The 23088-nt window shown below is 40.8% G+C and overlaps 1 protein-coding gene across 3 annotated transcripts in view; it reads left to right on the top strand.

The window, feature by feature from the left end:
- Positions 1 to 15948, top strand: part of GOSR1 (golgi SNAP receptor complex member 1) — a 37177-nt gene extending 21229 nt beyond the window's left edge. For all 3 annotated transcript variants that reach the window (XM_008147858.3, XM_008147857.3, XM_054709387.1), the window contains exons 7-9: positions 3395 to 3424; positions 10176 to 10258; positions 13545 to 15948. In XM_008147858.3, coding sequence (XP_008146080.1) covers positions 3395 to 3424; positions 10176 to 10258; positions 13545 to 13669 — 238 coding nt within the window. In that variant the 3' untranslated portion in view covers positions 13670 to 15948. The remainder of the gene's footprint in view (positions 1 to 3394; positions 3425 to 10175; positions 10259 to 13544) is intronic.
- The last annotated feature ends 7140 nt before the right edge of the window (positions 15949 to 23088 follow it).

The raw sequence follows: 23088 nt of genomic DNA, 5'->3' as shown, positions 1-23088 counted from the left end.
CACCTAAGTATTTCCTTTTTGAACAATTAAATGGTATTGTATTTTAAGTTTAGTGTCTACATGTTTATTGCTAGTATAGATGCTTCGTGACTTACAATGGGATTATGTCCCAATAAACCCATCATAAGTTGAAAATGCATTTAATACATCTAACCTACTGAACATCATAGCTTAGCCTAGCTGGTTTCTTTTGAACGCATATCACTTTCTCACCATTGTAAAGATGAAAAATCTCCCTAACTGGGTTTGGCTTAGTGGAAACAGTGTGGGCCTGTGGACCGAAGGGTCCCGGGTTCGATTCCAGTCAAGAGCACGTACTCTGTTGCAGGCTCCTCCCTGGCCCGGGCCCTGGTTGGGGCTCGTGCAGGAGGCAACCAATTTATGGGTTTCTCTCACATCAATATTTCTCTCTGTCTTTCCCTCTCTCTTCCACACTCCCTAAAAATCAATGGGAAAATATCCTCAGGTGAGGATTAAAAAAAAAAAAAAGATGAAAAGTCATAAGTCAAACCATCATAAGTCAAGGACTATCTATATATAGAAATTTACATGTTTGTTTGTATCCTGTGACCTTGCTGAACTCACTCTTTAGTTGTAGGAGATTTTATATAGATTTTGGATTTTCTTTTTTTTTTTTTAATGGGTAATTCTGTTTTATTAAAATCCCAAAGATGACACTTTGAACAAACTCATATTTTAAAAATACATAATTGTTCTTACCTCCCTTCGAGGTTTTGTGTATAACACCAACAAGATTTGAGCACAGTTTGTCTATTTAGATCTGGGTTTTTTGTTTGTTTATTTTTGTTTGTTTTTATTGTCTAAAGTTTTACATAAGTCTCATTTTTCCCCAGTTGACCCCCCCCCCCCCCCAGGATTTTCTATATAGGCAGTCTAGTCATCTGTTTTATTTCTTCCTTTCCAATCTGTATGCCTTTTATTTCCTTTTCTTGCTTTATTGCATTGGCTAGAACTGCCAGTATAGTGTTGAATAAAAGTGGTGAGAATGTGCTTCCTTGCCCTTCCTTAGGGGGAAAATGTTCAGTCTTTTACTGTTAATTATAATGCTAGCTGTATGTTTTTGTGGGTGCTCTCTCTCACGCTGAGGATGTACCCCTTCCCATTTTTTGAGAATTTTTTTCATGAATGGGTGTTGGATTTTGTCAAATGCTTTTTAGCCTGTTAATAGGTAGATTACATTGATTGATCTTAAATATTGAACCGGCCTTTTATCCTTGGGATAAAACCTAGTGATGGTACTGAATTCTTTTTATTTATTGCTGATTCTGTTTTCAAATTTGGAAATCATGATTACCAAGCTAATTTTATTTGTCTTAAGAACTTTTTGAGGAGCCCTTTACCTGGTTATTAAGATAAAAATTAAATAATTGTGGGAAAGGAGAGAAGTTACTAAATCTGAGGAAAGAAATTAATAGGAGCAATCGTGTTCCTTCATTGGTGTAAAAGAGATCAAGGAACTATGAGTTTAGGATATGGAGATTCTGTTCTCTGTGGTTATTTAAATAATCTAGAATGATGATAAAATTTGGAATGAAGAGACCCTCCAATGATCTGGAGGTTACTAGATGAGAGGGAAGGGAAAGGCGTATGTGTTGTCCATCTCCATTGTAAGACTTCTGCAGGTTAGTGTCTTATCTTTGTAACCTATGTCTGACACAGTATCCTTCAGGGGCACGTCCATATGCATTTCTTAATAAAATAAATGCATACTTTATAATTAATAGATTCCACCAGAACAGTGGGTTTATGTGAAAATTTATATCAACCGTATGCTTAGATTTAAAGTTAGTCTGTAGTTATTGAGAAACTACTGTAATAATAGCAAAAAGTACTTAGTGCTTACTATGCACCAGATACTGTTCTAATCACTAAATGTGTGTGTGTGTGTGTGTGTGTGTGTGTGTGTGTGTGTGTATATATATAGTTTTTATTTAATCCTCTTAACAGATAGATCTTTTTATCATTCCCATTTTACAGGTGAGAAAACTGAGGCACATAGTAACTTGCCTGATATCAGATAGCTAGTAAGTGATAGAGCCAGCATTCAAAAGCCACAGTCGGGCTTTAATCCTTCCACCATCTTTGTAATTTTTAATCATAGGATTTATATAAGATATTTATGACATTTTTTTGAAGTTCATCTTTGTTCCCTGATTCATGCAGTAAATTAGATTTCCTGGTCCAGAATTTTCTAATGAAACTTCAACCTTTTGGTTTATGGAATGAATATAGAATTTATTGATTTTTGAGGTGACAGTTATATAACTTTCAGGGTTACATTATTTTTAAAAATATATTTTTATTGATTTCAGAGAGGAAGGGAGAGGGAGAGGGAGAGAAACATCAATGATGAGACAGAATCATTGATCGGCTGTCTCCTGCACGCCCTCTACTGGGGATTGAGCCTGCAACCTGGGCATGTGCCCTTGACCTGGAATCGAACCCAAGACCCTTCAGTCCACAGGCCAACACTCAATCCATTGAGCCAGACTGGCTAGGACTGGGTTACATTGTAATTTAATATCTGTATATACTATAGCTTGCTCACCACCAAAATCTGGTTTCCAGACATCTCCATATATTTGGCCCCCTGTAGCCATTTCACCTCACCCCACCCCTTCTCCTCTGGTAACCACCAATCTGTTGTCCATATCTCTGGGTTTGTTTTTGTTCTATTTTGTTTAGAAATTCTTTTGGAAAGAAGTATTTGGAAAAAATATGCAAGTATTTATTTGCTTGCCTACTGTGTATCATGCATTATGCCAAATGGATACAGATATCTGGGAGTTATTTTTCTACTTTCTGTTGTAAAGCTGCCCCTTTACCAAATTTAGCTACCTATAAATTTCTCCCTAAAATGGCTTTTTGGGGAAGTTTCTTTCTTTGCAGTGTGTGATTCATAAAGACGAACATTTACAGATTGAAGGAGCACTTTGTTTCTTTATTCAGATTCTAAAGTATGATAAGCTGAGATTTGGTTTAGTTTCCCAAGAAAGGAAGGAACTTTAAAGTGTAAATAATTACTACTTATAGGCATCAGAACTGTATTTACCTATCCTGTCTCAACAAGTTGGTTGTAATTCTTAAGCTTAGAATAGACAGTAGTGACAACTTTGATCTATCTAAATTAAAGATGTTTCATTTATTTGTGCTCACATTAAAACTGTTTGATTTCAAGTTTCTCTGTGGAAGAAATAGATTTAAGCCAACAAATAAAAGTAAGATGAAAATTATATATATATATGGATAAATTTATTTTAGAGTCCAGAATATTCTTCAGATGCAAGTTAACATACCTAGAAAATGTAGAAAAATTAAATAGAAGTTTTAAATGTGCTTTTAATAATTCTAGAATTTGAATTTTTTATTGCAGCTCAGATCGTCTGATAGAAGAGACAATAAGGTAGGAATACTTCTTTGTTTTACTTTATTGTGGTTTTTTTGTTTGCACACAAATGAACCGATCTGGTTAACCTTGTAACTAGAGTTAAAGTTAATTCATCCTCCTTAAAGATGTGAATTTAATTAGATTATCATGTATTTTCTTGTTGTATCTTTCCCTTGTAAGAGACATGTGATGTCCAGGCTCTTTTACCTAGGTTGATTTTTCTGATTATACTATTTTTTTAGCCTTACTCTTTATTCTCTAGTGTCTGAGTAGTTCATAAAACAGGTAAGAAAGTTGAAGTTCCAGTAAGCACATCAATGATTTATCATTTTAAAAGCATTATATATTATTTGGAGCTTATGTTTTGCCTCTTACTATTTGACCCTTGAAATAACAACAGCCTAGATTCCACTCAGCTTGACTCCAAATGATGATATGAGATGGGAAAGTGTGTCTAGATATACTTTGTGTGGTACTGGAAATCATGCATATTCAACAAGACAATAACATAATGTATGTTGATAATATCCATTCTCCAAGGAATACAAAGTACTTTGCAGAAATTATTTTTTAATCTTCTCTATCTACTTCTGAGTCGAAGTGCACAGGAGTTGGTGATAGTCCCAGTTTGAAAAACAGAGACATACATGATTCAAAGATTGTTGTCAGATTTTGAATTCTGTTACTCAGCCCAATTTTGAATTCTGTTACTTTATACAAGATCATAATATCAATTTTTAAATACTTTGTAAAGTAAATTTATTTTAAAACAACCACATTTAAATGTACCATATGCTGTCATAGAGCACTTTTAAACTGAAAAATTATGGATAAGAAATAATGACACAAATGACATTGTTAGTTTGACTCTTTTTGTGCTCTTTTTTTGTTTTTTTGGATCTAAAATTCTATGTTATAATTGCCTGCTTCTGTATGCTCTAATTCTTTTTTAATCCTCACCTGAGGATATTTTTTTTGTTTGTTTTTAATAAATCTTCATTGTTCAGATTGTTACAGTTGTTCCTCTTTTTCCCCCCCATAGCTCCCCTCCACCCAGTTCCCACCCCACCCTCTGCCCTTATCCCCCCCGCCCCCGCACTGTCCTCATCCATAGGTGTATGATTTTTGTCCAGTCTCTTCCCGCACCCCCCACACCCTTTTCCCTCCGAGTATTGTTAGTCCACTCCCTTTCTATGCCCCTGATTCTATTATATTCACCAGTTTATTCTGTTCATCAAGATTTTTCATTCACTTGATTTTTAGATTCACTTATTGATAGATATGTATTTGTTGTTCATAATTTTTATCTTTACCTTTTTCTTCTTCCTCTTCTTAAAGAATACCTTTCAGCATTTCATATAATACTGGTTTGGCGGTGATGAACTCCTTTAGCTTTTTCTTATCTGTGAAGCTCTTTATCTGACCTTCAATTCTGAATGATAGCTTTGCTGGGTAGAGTAATCTTGGTTGTAGGTTCTTGCTATTCATCACTCTGAATATTTCTTGCCACTCCCATCTGGCCTGCATATTTTCTGTTGAGAAATCAGCTGACAATCATATGGGTGCTCCCTTGAAGGTAACTAACTGTTTTTCTCTTGCTGCTTTTAATATTCTCTCTTTGTCTTTTGCTCTTGGCATTTTAATTATGATGTGTCTTGGTGTGGTCCTCTTTGGATTCCTTTTGTTTGGGGTTCTGTGCGCTTCCTGGACTTGTAAGTCTATTTCACCAGGTGGGGGAAGTTTTCTGTCACTATTTCTTCACATAGGTTTTCAATATCTTGCTCTCTCTCTTCTTCTGGCACCCCCATAATTTGGATGTCGGTACGCTTGAAGTTGTCCCAGAGGCTCCTTACACTATCTTCATATTTTTGGATTCTTTTTGCTTTTTGCTTTTCTGGTTGGGTGTTCTTTGCTTCTTTGTATTTCAAATCTTTGACTTGATTCTTGCGATCCTCTAGTCTGCTGTTGAATCTCTGTATATTATTTATTTCAGTCAGTATATGCTTAATTTCTAGTTGGTCCTTTTTTATATCCTCGAGGGTCTCACTAAATTTATCAGCGGTTTCTAGAAAATTCTTGAAAAACCTTATGACTGTGGTTTTGAACTCTATATCCAGTAGTTTGCTTTCCTCCATTTCTGTCATTTGTGACCTGTTTCTTTGTCTCCGCATTTTGGCTGCTTCCCTGTGTTGATAGAATGGCTTTGTGTGCTAGGTGTCCTATTGGACCCAGTGGCTCAGCCTCCCCAGTTACCTGAGGTGGATACTCTTGGTGCACCCCTTTGTGGGCTGTGTGCACAGTCTTGTTGTAGTTAAGCCTTGATTGTTGTTGGTATCACTGGGAGGAATTGACCTCCAGGCCAATTGGCTGTGAGGATTAGCTGTGTCTATGCTGGGAGAACTTCTGTGCTGCAGACACCCTTATGAGACAAGACTGGCTTCAGTGGGGCTTTGGTGCTCACTGAGTCTGCCCCCTGAGTGTGTCCCTTATGGATCTGAGGAGTTGTAATCTGGATGGTCCCACTCTGACCCCTGGGTACACTGGCTCTTGTATCTCCAAAGAGGTGCTAATTTAGCCTCTGCCTTAGGCTACCCAGCAGGAGCTACGGAGAGATCTGCAGATTCCTCTTCTTTGTTTGGGTTTTGGAGGTGCCTAGATGAGGCCCAGCTGTGAAGCAATGCAAGCTTCTGTGGGGCCTTGGGCCTTCTTTTGGATGTTCTGGGTCTCTCTGACCCAGCTGCAGTTTGTTAGGTAATTTTAGATTGCAAAGGGCCAGGCCATTCATATGCAAAAGCCTCTGCGCACAGCTTGGGTGGGGCGGGGTCTCAGGGCGGAGCAAACAGCAATGGCTTCCCATCAGCCCTGCCCTAAGAGGCCCCTGGGTCTCATTGTCCCTTGGTAGTTGCTGCAAGCACCTCTGAGAGAAAGCCACCCTCAAGTTCTGCCCGATGCCAGACAGTCCAGTTTCCCCCATATGATTCTGGGTCCCCAGAGTCTAGCCTGGAACTGGAGTTCAGAGCAGTCGGGAGCTTTTGTCTCCCTCCCAATTGAAAAAGACAGCCGCATCCTCAGTTACCAGCCCATACGGCACGCGCACATGTGCGTGCTTCCGTACCTCTGCCTTTACTTCCGCACCTCCTCTGAGTCTCAGTGTGCTTTTTTCTTTCCTTCTAGTTGTAGAATTTCCACTCAGCCAGCCTTCCTGTGGTTCTGGATGATGTCCGTTTTGTCTTTTAGTTGTAGTTTTGAAGTGGTTGTGCGAGGCAGCAAGTTCAGGTGTTTGCCTATGCCGCCATATTGGTTTCTCCCCCTCACCTGAGGATATGTTTTTACTGATTTAGAGAGAGAGAGAGAGATTGGTTGCTCCCATATGCACCCTGTCTGGGGATCAAACCTACAACCTTTTGGTGTATGGGATGATGCTTCAACCAACTGAGCCACCTGGCCAGGGCCTTTCTCTTCTCATCTTGACTGATTATTCTCTGAGTCTGTTTATACTATTTTGATACTGGGATGTCCTTTTCATCATTATCCTGAACTAATCTTTATCAGATCACCTATTTCTTGGATTTAGTGTCTTCCACCTTCTTGGTTTATTCCCTCACTATGCTGGACCATGTTCTTTAGTAGCTTCTTGAGAAAGAGCAGGAGGTTAAGTTTTTTGGACTTCCCACACCCACATCTAAAAAAAGTCTTTATTCTACCCATATTCTGGTTCATAGTTTAGCTAAGGTATAGAATTCTAGGTTGGAGAGCATTTTGAAATTTTTAAGGCATTGTTTCCAGTATTGCTTTTTAAGTCCAATGCCAATTAAAATTTCTAATCCTTTGTATATGATAAGCTGTTTTCTCTGAAAGCTTTTGGGACCATTCCTTTTCCCCTGTGTTTTTATTTGTTTTTAAACTCACCATGATGAGCTTAGTATGCATCTGTATTTCCTTTTTTTTTTTTTTTTTTTTAATTTACATGAGCTTTTCTAAGGGATGGATATACACATACACATATATTTATATGTTTACATGTTTCATGGGTGTGTAATCTTCTTCATCTCTCTGAAGACATTAAATATAATTTGATTTTAAGTTTCCTGAGCTTCCTTTATTGTCTCTTATTTCCTCAGACTCACTTTTCTGTTTGCTGGTTGTTTTATTTAGATCTCTGCCTTTTATGTTAGAAGCTCTCCTCCAATGTCTGGTGATTCTTGGCTCTTTTAGGAGTGAGGCTCCATTCCAGTGATTGGAAGCTCATTCTGTGTGCGTGGTGGGGGGGCTTGTTGAGTGGTAGGCCTCACAGTGGGTAATCAGGAAGGGAGCTGGCTGTTTCACAGGGGACTTCAAAATGTCCGTGTCTCTAGGTCTCTTCTCCTAGGTTAGGTCTCTACTACACTGGGGGCAGTTATCTGAGTACATAGTTTGGGAAGGTAATTTAGGTTTCTGACAACTCTTAGTACAAATTTCCATTTTTTAGCCCTATTCCATACTTCTGTCTTCAGATGTGCCTGATCCCCTCAATTCTTGAGCTTTTCTGGAGAAAAGTTCCTGGTGGTACTGAGGTGAATAACAGTAGATTTGGTGCTGGTAATGTTACTAACATTTCTTGATCACTCTGGTGGAATTCCTCTAATTTTCTTTATTCGATATTTACATATTATGAAAGTACAATGTTCTAATTGTAACATTTAAACAATTCTATAAATGTACAGGGTTCATCTCCTAGTAGTGCCCCTCCATTCCTTCCCCTAAAGTAACTTGTATTATTAACTGATGGTTATGTGTCCAATACCTTTCTTACTTTCATACAAATATACACAAAAATATTTTGTTTCTTTAAAAAAAAACAAAACTCATACTGTACACATTCTGTAGTTTGCTTTTATCGTTTAGTATATCATAAACATCCCTCCAGGTTAATAGAAATAATATAAACTCTTCTTTTTAATAACCAAATATTATTTCTTAATATGGTTATACCATAATCTAAACCATTCTGGTGTTGTTTACAAATTTTCTTGTTTTGTCTTTTACTATTCCAAATAATGCTTCAACAGACATCTGTTTATATATCTTCTGACATACTTTTATTTCTTCTTTGCCTTCTCAAATCTTAAAATTTCAGTTTTGATTCATTTGTCATTTGTACTCTCTCTAGCATTTTCCTTCAGTAGAATACTAGGTCTTGCCTTTCCAAAAATGTGTTCAGTCAGCTCCCTAATACATCAGGCCATTAGAGACCCTTAAAGCAGTGACATACCAGGTGGTAGTAGACGGCCCAGCAGTGTTTCCTCCTAGCAGCTGGTATCACATTAGCTGGAAGACTGTGAGCTCTCTGCTTATAGGTCTCTGGTTGTACGTGACAGTCTTTTTCCAGCTGCAGGGACTGGAGCAGTTCAGTCCATTACTGCAGCCCTAGTTCTCCCACTGTCTGGGCTCCTCCGAATGCAGTGAAGCCTAGTTCTTTGCCCAGGCTGAAGGAAAAATCTAGTCTTCCCTGCCGTCAGTTCCCTGGTTCTTCCTTCACTCGAGAGAGTGTAGCCCCCCGGCTTCCTTCCCTTGGAGAGCTCAAGAGAACTTTGGGCCTCAGATGGGCCTTCCCCCACACGTCTGCCTTTGTTCTTTTATTCCCCAGGGTGGTAATTGGGCCAGAGATGAGGTCAGGGATGAGGTCTGATCACCATCTTCCCAGAATCTCTTCAGAAACAGCAGGCTTGTTGTTGTTGTCATTAATGTTTCACATATTTTCAGAATTACTCAAATGCATTATATTATTTCCTATTGCTTTTTATAATGTCAGTATCTAAAACACTCCCGTGTGTTGCGTATGAAAATGGATACTGACCGTGCAGGGAGATAAGACTGTTGAAAGTTAATGATCTTGGGGCAGTGATAGCAAAAATATACTAAGATTATTTTTTACATGACGACAAAGTAGTCACATGGAAGAGACTGTACTCTACAGTGACTTTTTTCCTTCTCTCAGTTGTCTAATGACCTTTATCACCTGGCTCAGAGATCCAGCATAATGTTGCATGTGTGTCATGAAATCTGCTTGGATTGGTTCTCAAGTAGACTTTTAGAACATAATCTTTTCATAAATTGAGGTCTGGTTGTATGAATGTTTTGTGATATGTTACACTTTTGGTTCTATTTTTATGGTTGTAATTGCCTAATTCCCTCTCAACAGGTTTTCTTGATTAAGGACATTGTAGTAACTGGTCCTTTTTATAGCCATTTTAAGAAGCTCTTGTAATATGTGCTTCGTCTGTTACTGTCTTATGTTGTTTGTTACTTTGGGGGGAAAAACACAGGAAATGGCTTACTTCCTTGCCCAAAAAGATCCCAGAGGACAGCAGTGGTGATGTAGTGGTCATTTAAAAACGGTCAATAGGAAGGTGACTTGGGAAGTGATCTCTTGTTTTACAGCCCAGTGCTTTTCTTTTCTTTTAATATATTTTTATTGATTTCAGAGATGGAGAGATAGAAACATCAATGGTGAGAGAGAATCATTGATCAGCTGCCTCCAGCATGCCTCACACTGGGAGTCGAGCCACAACCCAGGCATGTGCTCTGACCGGGAATCAAACCATGACCTCTTGGTTCATAAGTCAACACTGAACCACTGAGCCGCACTGGCTGAGCCCTGCCCAGTGCTTTTCAAGATGATATTGTTCGCCTTAGTTTTCTGTTCTCTTTTAAGGGTATGATAGATCCAAATAGGATAATCTTAAATGCCAATTTAAATCGCTTCTTTTTTTTTTCTCCCTTGCAGCATTGCTATGGCAACAAAAGAAAATATGACTTCACAGAGAGGAATGTTGAAGTCAATTCAGAGCAAAATGAATACTTTGGCCAGTATCCTTTTTGAAACTTGGAAATCTGTGGGTCTTATAGGGGGGAAGTCTGTATGTGCTTTCCTCTCACACCCCTGGCAAGTGGCCATCATCAGTAGCAGCAGAGGCCATCACTAATGACATCATATGAATGTCCCTTGCACTCCCATTTCGTGAAAATGCATATTGTTCAGTGCACTTTTTCATATTGCACAGAGAGTGCACCATTTCTAAAATATGGCACACCAAAGGTTTATGATTATTAGATTGAGAAAAAGTTATAAATGTGAATTTTTAATTGTTCACAAAATTTTAGTTTTCAAAAGTTCTCATATCCATTTTAGAACTCCACAGTATGCACTACTCTTACCTAAACATAAATTATAAGCTCTTTCTTTTTTCAGTTTGGAGAATAAGTCAGTGGCAGATGCTTAGAAGGGGAAAGGAGGAGACAGACATGCATGGATGAGTTGTAACTGCTTAGAGAACATTTTCACTGTAACTGTTAGTACAGGCTGAACTCTAGGGTAGATTCACTGCTTGTTTGTAGTGACCTCTACCTTTTTAATTTTTCAGTTTCCCAAGTTAAATTAGTGTTACTGATACCTCTGAGAAGCCCAGTGGGGAACTGCTAAGCCTGCTACTCGGAAACATTTTATTTACTCTCTAAGAAATCAAGCCTATCAGGTAATAAAGTTTCCTTCCCCAATTACTAAGGGGGAAAGGACCTATATAATTTTCAAAAGTTTAGTATCTTCTCATTTTGGATAATTCAAAGTCACTTTTAATTTGATACCTTAGTTGCCTAGGGAAAATAACATTCTGAAGTGTATTGGTATTTTCCAGTTTTTTTGTGAATTTTGTTCTAAAACCACACATCCAAAGTCATATTTTATATAGTGCTATACATTTTACAGAATACTGTTCTATACATTATCTCATTTCATCATTACCACAAATTACAATCATTCCAAAAGGATGTGTGTTAATAAAACAAATAAAATGGGTGTGAGTCAGGACTCCAGAGAGAGAGAGAGTAACCGAAACCAAATTAAGGCTGACTTAAGAGGGAGAGGAGGGAATTAATTTATTCATATATGTGTGAAATTCAGGGGTGGAATTTGGCTTATGGCATGGCTGGATTCAGGGCCTCAGATTTTATTATCAAGAATCTGACTTTCCTCCCTCTGTTCCCCCTACTTACTCTATTTGCCTGTGTGTTACCCTCATTTTCAGGTAGGTTCTCACCTCATGGTGATAGAGATGACTGTAAGAGTCACCTACCAGTTAAAAAATCACCATGGAAAAAGGGTGTCTTTTCTAACCGCTGTGGTAAACGTCCCAAGAGGACCGTGGTTTCCCCCAGCTTGAGTCACCACCTATTTCTAACCTGTCACTGGCCCTGGGAGGGAGTGTTCTTCCTGGCCAATCCTGAGGTTGTGTGTACACCTGGTGGCAGAGGACAAGGTCAGCTCCATCCTATCACATGAACCATTCGATTATTATACAAGGGGAGAAGGGGAAGGTTCCTTAAAGGTAAACTGGACAGAAAGATGTCCACTATAGACAGGGTTTCCTAATTCCAAAATTTTGATACTTTTTCGAAGGAGATTATTGATCCTGTTTTTACCAAGCAAAGAAAGATTGATTAAGCATTTGCTCTAAATTAGATTTGTACCTTATAGAAGTTTTTGCCTGTTACTTCATGCTTCCTGCCCATCTACATTTTAAGAATTATTTCTGCATATTGTTCTTTTTTCATTATTTAATTAAAATGCATTAAGCCCTGGCCTACTGGTATGGTTCAGTTGGTTGGAGCATTGTCCAATACACCGAAAGGTCGCAGGTTCGATTCCCAGTCAGGGCACATACCTAGGTTGCGGTTCTTTCCCCAGTTGGGGCACATATGAGAGGTAAACCAATCAATATTTCTCCCTCTCTCTCTCTCTCTCCCCCCCCCTCGCTCTTCCCCTCCCTCTCTCCCTCCCTTCTTTCTCTCTCTCTCCCTCTCTGTCCCCCTCCTTCCATCCCTCCCTTCATCTCTCTAAAAAAACAACATAAAACATTAATGTCTGTAATATATAAAGCTCTATTCTAGATGCACAGGGAAATTTAAGATTAGAAGAAAACGTGGTCCTGATCATACAATATGTAGGACATTTAAGTATTCGAATATAGTCTCTGCTGAGAGTCATTTTGTTATAGGAGAATGTGGTGAGGATTCACATGGAGCAGGGATTGTTCCCTCTCCCCTCTCTAGTGTCCTAGGTGACCTTGGTGGTTTTCCTGACCTTGATCTCTACTAACAAAATATGCACCTGCACCTTTTGCATTTGCTAGAAATGCAAAACAGTATAGGATGTAATTTGGTCTACAACATACAAACTAGAGGATGAAGATATTTTAAAATACTAAGGAAAATATAGTTTTAACTGCTATAAAGCCTCTATAATTGAAAATTTCTTTTTATATGTTCTGGAAATTGAACAACTAGAGCAGTTGAACCCACTTTCCTACCATGTCCTACCTACTGATACAAAGTAAATTACAAAATTTTAATAACAGTGCCTGATTATGCAGACCCTAGACTTAGTTCCCACCAATTGCCCAAATCCAAGGGAACTTATCACCCTGTGGGGAGAGGAAGGGCATACTTCAAATCCTCTGGCAAAACTTCCTAGTCACTTTAGAGAAGGAATAGAAAGGGATGGAGTATGAGGGGGAGGGGGCGGGGGGGGGCGGGCGGTAGCTGGCTGTACATTTGCCTCCATGCCCAGTGGGGTTCCTCTGTTGACCAACTTGACCTGAAGCCTGGCAGTAATCCCTTAATGCAGTGGTCGGCAAACTCATTAGTCAGCAGAGCCGAATATCAACAGTACAATGATTTAAATTTCTTTTGAGAGTCAAATTTTTTAAACTTCTTCTAACACCACTTCTTCAAAATAGACTCGCCGAGGCCGTGGCATTTTGTGGAAGAGCCACACTCAAGGGGCCAAAGAGCCGCATGTGGCTCGCGAGCCGCAGTTTGCCGACCACGGCCTTAATGCATTGTAGCTGTCATTATTATTTTCTTGTCTCCCCCTCTCTCTGTTAACTTTTTTATTCTTATTTGTGTGCTGCAGTGTCCTGGGAGACTTGAATTTGTTTGGGCCCTGAGCATTTCCAGTTTGTGTGTTTGCTAAAGGCTGCAGCTCCCTCAGTGTGATTTTCTTCCCATTACTTACTGTTTCTGGACTCTACTGATCTCTGTTTCTGTGACTTTCACTAAAGCGGCTTCCAAATATGACCTTAATAAAGATTTCCCAAAGATCGTTTTCCTGCTGTGAACAGCCTGATCCAGCGAATCAACCTTAGGAAGCGGCGAGACTCACTCATCCTGGGTGGTGTTATTGGTGTCTGTACCATCCTATTGCTGCTGTATGCTTTCCATTGATGGGACGCCTCCAGGGACTCGACAACTACCACTTTCAGGCCCTGATCTGGAATAAGGAAAAGGGAAGGAGAAGTTGACTGCGTGATAATTAGCCTGACCAGCAGGATCATCAGGGCTGATAGTGCTGGACTCTGTGACCTGGTCAGGTTGAGCTGAAGCCACCGTTTTTCTAACACACTTCCTTCTGTTTTTAGTTTTAAAAAAAGGAAAAGTTTTCCGTTGCTTTTGTCTCCCCAGCGGGTAAGGAAATGAGTCAGAAAGAGAGTCTGCACTTCAGTGATAGTGTCGGAGGCTGATGGCAAGCCAGGTCTTACAGCTGGGCTCTTCAGAAAACCAGGTCTCTCTCTACCCAAAGACTGCTTTCCTTTTAGCTGCCCGATTGGGTTGTGAATAAAAATAGTTCTTGTCCTTTTATTTTACACTCATGATGAAAAGTCACAAGTCGTTTTTAAATCTGTACTATAAATTTCTACTCTGTGTCCCCAACTCATTTGGTATTCAAGGAAAATTCCATTTTTCACAGATTCTTTGAGATGCTGACAGGCCAACTTCAACAGAGTTGAGGTTGTCTTAAATAATAAACACTGCAAAAAAGCATTTTTTTTTGTAATTCTCACCCAAGGATATGTTTTTATTGATTTTTTTTTAAAAGGTAATATTTTTTTGTAACATTGAATTGCTTTTCCTTTTTTTTTTTTTTAAATATATTTTATTGATTTCTTTACAGAGAGGAAGAGAGAGGGATAGAGAGCCAGAAACATCAATGAGAGAGAAACATCGATCAGCTGCCTCCTGCACACACCCCCACTGGGGATGTGCCTGCAACCAAGGTACATGCCCTTGACCGGAACCGAACCCGGGACCCCCCAGTCCACAGGCCGACGCTCTATCCCCTGAGCCAAACCGGTTAGGGCTGATTTTTTTTTTTTAATTTTAATTATTTTGACAATGAGGAAGGTGGAGGGGGAGAGAGAGAAACATCGATTGGTTGCCTCCCATATGTGCCCTGACCAGGAATCAAACCCGCAACCTGTTTTGGTATACGGACAACGCTCCAACTGAGCCAGTCGGCGGGGGTATTCTTTTTTTTTTACTCGTGTGCACATTGGGCTTAACTGTATTGCTGGAAAAGCATCAAGAATGATAAGCTTTTTTTAAGGAGTCAATTACTGTTTTGATTTCTTCCATTTTGGTTAATATTTGCTACTAGAAGACAATGAAATCTTAGTCCTACCAGGACAAAAGAAGCTAATAGCCAATGTCTGTCAATGCCCCCAACTATTCCTCATGTCAGGATTAGCACTGATGGCTGAGGGAGGGGACTGCTCAGTTCTCAGTGAGATCTACTGAACAAGCCATGTGTAAAAAGACATTGATCAAGGGGTCACCATTCAGATAATTCCATTTGTAAATGTTCCACGTTTATGAGCAAAAGTTTTAAGAACTACCACCGGATATAACAGGAATTCTGTGTTCTGTGAAAATCTCTTCATTCCAAATCTTTTAAGCTTTTCCAAACATCCAGAGAAGGGTGTCACTGTCGGAGATGCACGTGACAGAATCTCTGTCTGCACCTGTCCTCTCTCACCATCTCCAGAGAGCGACAAAATCTTCAACCACCCACCAGAATTCTTAAGTTTAATCATTTCTCAGTTTCTGTAAGTTCATTACTTTGTCTCACTGAACTACCCAAATAGTTTGAAGACTTCCAACATCTACATCCTCACCAAGGAAGAGGCTGCTTTCACCACTGGAACTTCTTATGCTATTTACAGTATTGGCTTCAGACGGCCACCGGGAATGAAAGGGTATTAGCATGCAGTTCCTAGCTACATCTAAGTGTCGATGGTGTGTGTCATTCAGATGAACTTGATGTACAGGCTGATGGGTAAACTAATCCATGGTCTGATACAGACACGGAAAGGTTTTTCATTCTGGTGTCAGAGTTTTGTTATATTCTGGGTATGAAAGGCATTGGGTATTTTTTTAACTATGGGGTTTATTTTTCTAAATATGGGTTGATCAGCAGTTGATTGGGGTCGCCCTTAAAAGATAGTTTAAGTTTTCCCAATGCGAACCTTCAAGGGTCAGGGAAGGTCATTTATTAAATTCTCTGTTGGGAGAAAGCTCTTCTCCCCTGACACTATATTATCTTTGATTTTTCAAAGGGCCTTGATTGGTGGTTGTACCTCAGCTAGAATTTATGGGACTTTGGTTGCTATGTAGTTGGCATTTATAAAATCTGGAGTTTCATAAATAAAATTATTTATTTAATTATACTACCAGTCTTTCTTACTGGGCTGATTATTTGGTGCACTCATCGAAGCTGACTGTGTGACGGTAAAACTAGAACCTGCGCTAATCTAGTTCGCTGCCACTGCTGAGCCTTTCCATTAGGGTTCTGCTTAAAGTAAAAGAATTGTGTTGGGTCTTTTCTTTATAAAGATAAAGAAACTAGTTCTTCCAAGGAAGTTGAGAAAGCATGGTGTAGATGTTGCGGTCAGATAGGTCTGACGAACCTCCCAGTGCTGTAGCCCATAGTGAGGTGTCCCGGGGCCAAATGTAGATAGGACAGTGCCCATCCCTCCTCTGCGAGTCCTTTAGGACAGCGGTCGCCAGCCATGATGTCCGGAAGGTTGGCGACCGCTGGTTTAAGGAAACCTTTGGAGCAGCGGTCGCCAGCCATGATGTCCGGAAGGTTGGCGACCACTGCTGTAGGAGACCTGGAGCAAGAAAAGGAAGTGTGTCGTTGACAAGTAGAGGCTCAACATGGAGCCCGCGGTAGCTGGTTTAAGAACTCTCAGTTTCATGCCACTTTTTTTTTTTTTAACCATCTTGGTTTTTCTCCTTTTTTTGCCATTCTTACAGACCGGTTGGTAGGCTCAGGAGCCAACAGTAAGCTACTCTTAGAGAAAGTCGGAGCAGAAGGATTTTTCTATTTCTAGTCCCAAATGTTGCCTCTTAGAGGGAATAGTCTCCCTCAGCCATTGTCTTACATAGTGATCTTTCCTTTTGGGATCTTTTTTTGTAACCACTCAAAACTTTCCATTTCACTAAAAAGTATGAAAAACCATGGCAACATAGAGGCAGAAAATTCCAAAACATACACTTCTGAGACTTTTAATGTGTTGGGAGAACACTTTTCTTTCCTAAAAGTGTTTAATCTCTTACTAAAGTTCAGGCCCAAATGTCCAAGCGCTTTGGTCTCTGTCCTGGCTGTCTCTATTATGGTTACTTTTAGATGCTGAAGGATTCCCTGTAACCTGCATTGGTCACCCTTTGTCTGTCTCCTGTTAGAAAAGGGCTTTCCTTCTCCACTACTCCTCTCTCCTTGCTACCAAAATTCACTTTACAGAGAATGCCATTTCCCACACTGCCCAGGGCTCAGATCAGGCCTGGGAGTGAAATCCTGAGACGAGACGGGTGATGAGAGGGGAGACATCATGAGATTTTTTTGTACCTAGAATCAAATATCTTTAGTTCTTTCCTATTAGATGCTAAATAAATCTGAATAGAGAAATGTACCTATTGAGCCTTTTGGCCTCTAAATAATTGAGGCTCCCTTGGACTTGCATTCCCACCATTAACTTTCTGTTTCACTGTTAATAATCTCAACTTGGTGAAAAGGACTTTAAAAAACTGGACTAGCCTTTTGGTTTCTAATACCTTATGTTTGATCATCAATCAGATGTGATTTCTTGGAAATTGAGTTCTCTAACTTGCAACATTAAGCTGATGAGGCTAAGTGGCCATGCCTAGTGTCACACTGGATTTTGTGGCAAATGTAACTAAAGAACAAATGGATTCTACTCAGAAAATAATATGGTTGCGTTCCATTCTCCTTTTGGGTTAGGGGTTATTTAGCTGGTCTCCAAAAAGATGCAGAGCTTTACATCATGGGCTTTCTAACCTAATCTTGTTATTCCTTTCTAAAGCTGCGTGTCCTTCTTATAGGGGAAAAGAAAATGAGGAACAAGTGATTCTTAAGGATGTTAACTGGATAAGCTGAGCCATGTCTCATTTTCTTTATACTTAAGGTCTCACTTTAGTATCAAAGTATTTGCATTTATTGCCATCCTATTAGCTCTTAGGGAGGGAAATCGATTCCAATCACACTTTACCATGATGGAAGATGTTTACTCTTGAAAAATGCCAATACAGATTTTTAAAAATCTATTCCAAATGCACTTTCTAATTTTTTTGCTTTTAAAATGGCTTCTTGGAAACAAGTTTAATTGTATTTGTATTTAATTTTTGTTCTCATCTAAATGTGCATTTTCTGACTGTATAGAAGAAGCTTTGTTATGTAATTTAATAATAAACTAGAAATCTAAATGGTTGTGCCAATGGTTGTTTGTATTGGAATAGTACCATCAAGGCAGTTGGGGTAGTGATGATGCAATCTTTGGTTTTGATATTTCTATGTCCTGAAACCCAGGGTGAAGCATTACAGGTACTGAAAACCCATCACCTATTATTCCAAATCATCATATGAATATTCCACTAATAATTTAGCCCAAGAAGTGAAGGAGAATTCTCTTATCAAAACGAAACTTCAGAACATAGGTTGGGAATGTAAAATTTTAAATTTAGCAAGAAAAATGTTTCCGCCCTCCCTAAATAATGACTTCTTAACCTATAGATCAGAACTTGATTCTCCACCTCACCAGAGAATTTGAAAATTCCCCATTTCTCATTACCTCTCCCAATGTTATGTTTTCTGGTTTTGTTTTTTTAAATAACAGTATAATTGAGATATAATTCACATACCATAAAATTCACCCTTTTAAAATGTACTGATAGGTTTTAGTATGTTAGTTGTGCAACCCGTACCACTATCTAACTTTGGGACATTTTCATCACCCCAGAGTGGAACCCTGTGCCCATTAGCAGGAACTTTCCATCCACCTCTTCATCCTTTCTATCTGACCACACTGTGCTTCCTTTCTCAGCCACCCCAGCTTTTTCCCTTCCGCCCACTCACAGGGCCTCTAAAGTGGGATTCTCTTTATGGCGACCTAGCCCTGTGCAGCCGGCCCTGTGTGTGCGCACCTCCACGTGGGCATGCACAAAATCCAACACCACATGGCGAGGCAGCCTTCTTGTTTTACAGGAACGAGCCCAGAAGGATTAAGTAATTTGCTCACAATCAGAGTGAATAGTAAAGCAAGGTTTGAATCCTGCGGGCTCTTTGATGCCAACAAATCTTGGGATAGTTCCACAAAATATATTTTGAATCGTGCCGTGTGATTAGGAGAGAAGCTATAAAAGAACCACCAGTTTTGCCTGTTTAAAGGCAACACATTTAGACTATTAAAAGCCCTGTGGCTTGATTATTTTCAAGGAAGGCTAACTACTAGCTAAATGCTTAATAAAGAGGTCTCGTTTGTGAAATCACTTTTTCTTTACAAGAACTAAGGCATTGATGTAGAAAATATTTTTCTAGTGGCGTTACTCTAAACCAAACTTCCTACCCAACTCGGTGCCTTCTAATTTAGAAACACAGAGGTCAGCACTGGCCGGGTGGCTCAGTTGGTTAGAGCGTCGTCCCGATACGCCAAGGTTGTGGGTTTGATCCCTGGTCAGGGCACATACAAGAATCAACCAATGAATGCATACATAAGTGGAACAAATCAACAAATTGATGTGTCTCTCCCCTTCCTCTCTAAGATCAATTTTCAAAAAAGAAACCACGGAGGTCTCCCTGGAGATGGCGGACAAAGCACCTCAGCACAGATCCCCCAGTCAGTGCCCCAAACGGGGGCGGGGGCGCATGTCCCTTCCTGGTGGAATGGCTTTGACAGGTGCCACTCCTACTGAACCTGGCCTTCCTTGGGAAAGGCTCTGCGGACCTGCCCGCCTCGTCCGACCTCAGAGCTGCTTAGAAGCAAAAACAGGTGGGCAGGGGGCTGGAGAATCACTGGAGGTAGTTGCTATCGGGGCATTTTCTCTTGTTTCTCTGAAGCAAAAGCCGGGAGGAAAATATTTTCCTCCTGAAGATGTAGATCTGCTGGCTGGGTTGGAATAGAGAAGAATGAAGGCACTTGAGCCTGATGCCTTCTGCTCCACTTGGCGAGCTCCCCCCTTGGCAGAGCTGCTCAGCTCACAAAGCTCTTTATTACTTACTCCTCGGCAGGCGCTTAAAAGCTAAGAAGATTGGGTGCTGAAAGCCTGTAACTTTCTGCTTAGAGGAATCCCAGAGGTCACAGTGTTCTTTCTCCTCACCCTTGTAACATTACCTTCTGATTTGTGACCCTGATCATCTTCCCTCCTTTGAGATAGAAAGCTCTTAGGAAAGTCAGTTTCTCGTAATTAGTATATATCTTTCAGATACTTTCAAACAGCCAGTTGGTCTTGTACTAATGAAATTGCTTCCAGCGTCAGGGGGAGCAGGCAAAAATAGTCGGTAGCTACTTGTAACTCAGTGCCAAAATGTGTGGATTAAATATAATCATTCAGAGTGACAAGTTATCTCTAAATGAAGGTGTCACTTAACTCTTACAGTTCTCTCTCTGGTCATGAATGATATGCTGAGAATATGGCATTGTGTGGCTTTCACGCTGGACTAAGTCCTTGGTCCTCTCCATTTCCTTCTCTGGTCCGACGTTGCTTGTGCCTCGTGCTGAGGCCCTGTTGTTCATCACTGGACTTGCATGTAATCGCCACCCTCTGTGCTGGGTGCCCTGCCTCTCATCTCACCCTCTCACCCCGCTCTGCACATAGCTGTGTCGTTTATCTTCCTAAATAACTTCCGACCTCTCATTGCTCTGTTCAGGAATGTTTGGCAGCTCCCTGTCACCTGTGCCAGGGTGTTATCATGATAACTGGAAGGTACGGCCAGCATTTTGCTTCATTCATGCATACAACACACAGAGAAATAACCAAGTCCTATTGACTAAGTGAGGCGGTATTGTCCTTTTACAGATGGGAACCAAACCCAAGAGATCAGAGTACAGCAGTCCTCGAATAACATAGGTTTGTTCAATGTCACTTCGTTATAATGTTGATAGATGCTACAGCAACTTAACTCTTATCCTCTCTAATAAAAGAGTAATATGCAAATTAACCATCACTCCGATACATAAGCCACACCCGCCAGCCAATCAGGGCGAGTATGCAAATTAACCCCAACCAAGATGGCTACCAGAAGGGAGGCTTGGGTTTCCCCGGCAATAGAGGAAGCCAAGCTTTCCACACACTCTGGTGGGCCCAGGCCTCCACTCAAGGATACAAAGTTTCAATTATAGAAGGTAAACAAATCCATGGATCGAGCAGGAAGCTTGGCTCCGCTCCAGGCTACAAAGTTTCAATTGTAGAAGGTAAATAAATTCCAGATACCAGGGCCTTTGCTTGAGTCCCCAGGGGTGTGGCTGGCCTGCAAACCACCACAGGCCCCTCGCCCAGGCCTCTCCACGCCCCAAGGGAACCCCACCCTGATCCAGGACACCCTTCAGGGCAAACCAGCTGGCCCCCACCTGTGCACCAGGCCTCTATCCTATCTAATAAGAGTAATATGCAGATTGACCATCACTCCAACACACAATATGGCTGCCTCCATGTGGACACAAGATGGCCATCACAAGATGGCCAGCAGGGGAGAGCAGTTGGGAGGCACCAGGCCTGCAGGGGAAGGCAGTTGAGAGGGACCAGGCCTGCAAGGGAGGGCAGTTGGAGGCGATCAACCCTGCAGGGGAGGGCAGTTAGGGGTGACCAGGCCGGGAGAGGAGAGAAGTTGGGGGCAAACAGGCTGGCAGGGGAGCAGTTGAACATCAATTAGGCTGGCATGGGAGTGGTTAGGGGGTGATCAGGCTGGCAGGCAGAAGCAGGTTAGGGGCAATCAGGAAGGCAGGCAGGCGAGCAGCTGGGAGCCAGCAGTCCTGGATTGTCAGAGGGATGTTCGGTGGGATCGGGCCTAAAGGGCAGTCAGACATCCCTCGAGGGGTCCCAGATTGGAGAGGGTGCAAGCTGGGTTGAGGGACACCCCCCCCACACCCCCGTGCACAAATTTTGTGCACCAGGCCTCTAGTATATATTATATTTTTATTTGATTTCAAAGAAAGAAAGGGAGAGGGAGAGAGAGAAACATCAATGATGAGAGAGAATCATTGATTGGCTGCCTCCCACATGCCCCATTCTGGGGATCCAGCCCACAACCCAGGCATATGCCCTGACCAGGAATCAAACCGTGACCTCCTGATTCATGGGTCAATGCTCAATCACTGAGCCACACCAGCCAGGTCTTAACTCTCTCTTTTTTTTTTTTTTTTTTTTTTTCATCAATTAGCCTGTGGTAAAATTGATTTCATTATACATCATTTGTTAAAGTCACAACCTATATCAACGTTGTGAAGACTAACTTTTCCTGATAGCTACCAGCTGCCCTTTGCCTAACCAGTCTCCTCATCCCTCTTGAACTATAATCAGCAGTGAAAAGAATGAGGCTTGGAGTCCAAAGTCCCATATTCTGACCCTGGATCTGATACTTTTAGGCCATGGGCAATCATTAACTCATTCTCTGAGTTCAGTTTTCTCATCTGCAAAATGGACTCTAGCAACTTTATGCAGTCATAAAAATCAAATCAGATAGAAGATTACACGGGCACATAATTCCTCAGGATGTTCTCAGCAAGTAATGTGGAGGCTGGGGGGTTTCCATTAGACTGCAAAGCCCTGGAGAGCCAGGGCATGTTCTGTTCATCTTTATATCCTGTGTATGAGCTTTATGCAAAAACTGTCACATAAATCTTTTTCTAAATCCAATTGAATGGACTCGGAGCCCCACCCTTTGGGGATGATGAAATGTTTTGGACCTACATAGAGGAGGTGATTGCACAATGATGTGAATGGACTAAGTGCCACTGAGTCGTATCCTTTTAAATAATTCATATTATGTGACATTCACCTCAAGTTTTTAGAAAAAGGGACTACTTAAATGGCCTTGCCTCTGGGAAGACTTCCTGACCTGCCCCTCCTCAGAATCTCCTATTTTCCTCCGTGCTCCCACCACCCCACCAATGAACAATGTTTTCGTTGATTTTAGAGAGAGAGGGAGGGAGGGGAAGAGAGAGAGACATTATGGGTTGTTTATTTTACATGTAGAATATCAGCGAAAGATAGTAAGAAGATGGTATGAGCATTTGCCTCTGGGAATGAACAAACTGGAAGTTATAGATGAAAAGCACTCTTAATTTCTCGCCCTGCATATACTGCATTTTTTAGTTGTTTAAATTATACTTTTTAAAAGAGAAACAGGCTGCTTTGGAAAATGTCAGTATAGAAACATGTTTTTAATGGGTGGACGGAGGCCGTTCCGTTCAGCCAAGAGCACTTCGGCAACTCCACGCTGGCGGGAGCCGGAGCGCTGGCCCGTTAATGGGATCGGGAGCCTTTTACAGCGCACCACATTGAATCATTTATGG

The sequence above is a fragment of the Eptesicus fuscus genome, chromosome 20 (assembly GCF_027574615.1).
Source record: "Eptesicus fuscus isolate TK198812 chromosome 20, DD_ASM_mEF_20220401, whole genome shotgun sequence".
In the NCBI taxonomy this organism is placed as follows: Eukaryota; Metazoa; Chordata; class Mammalia; order Chiroptera; family Vespertilionidae; genus Eptesicus; species Eptesicus fuscus.
This window is presented reverse-complemented; position numbering and strand designations above follow the sequence as displayed.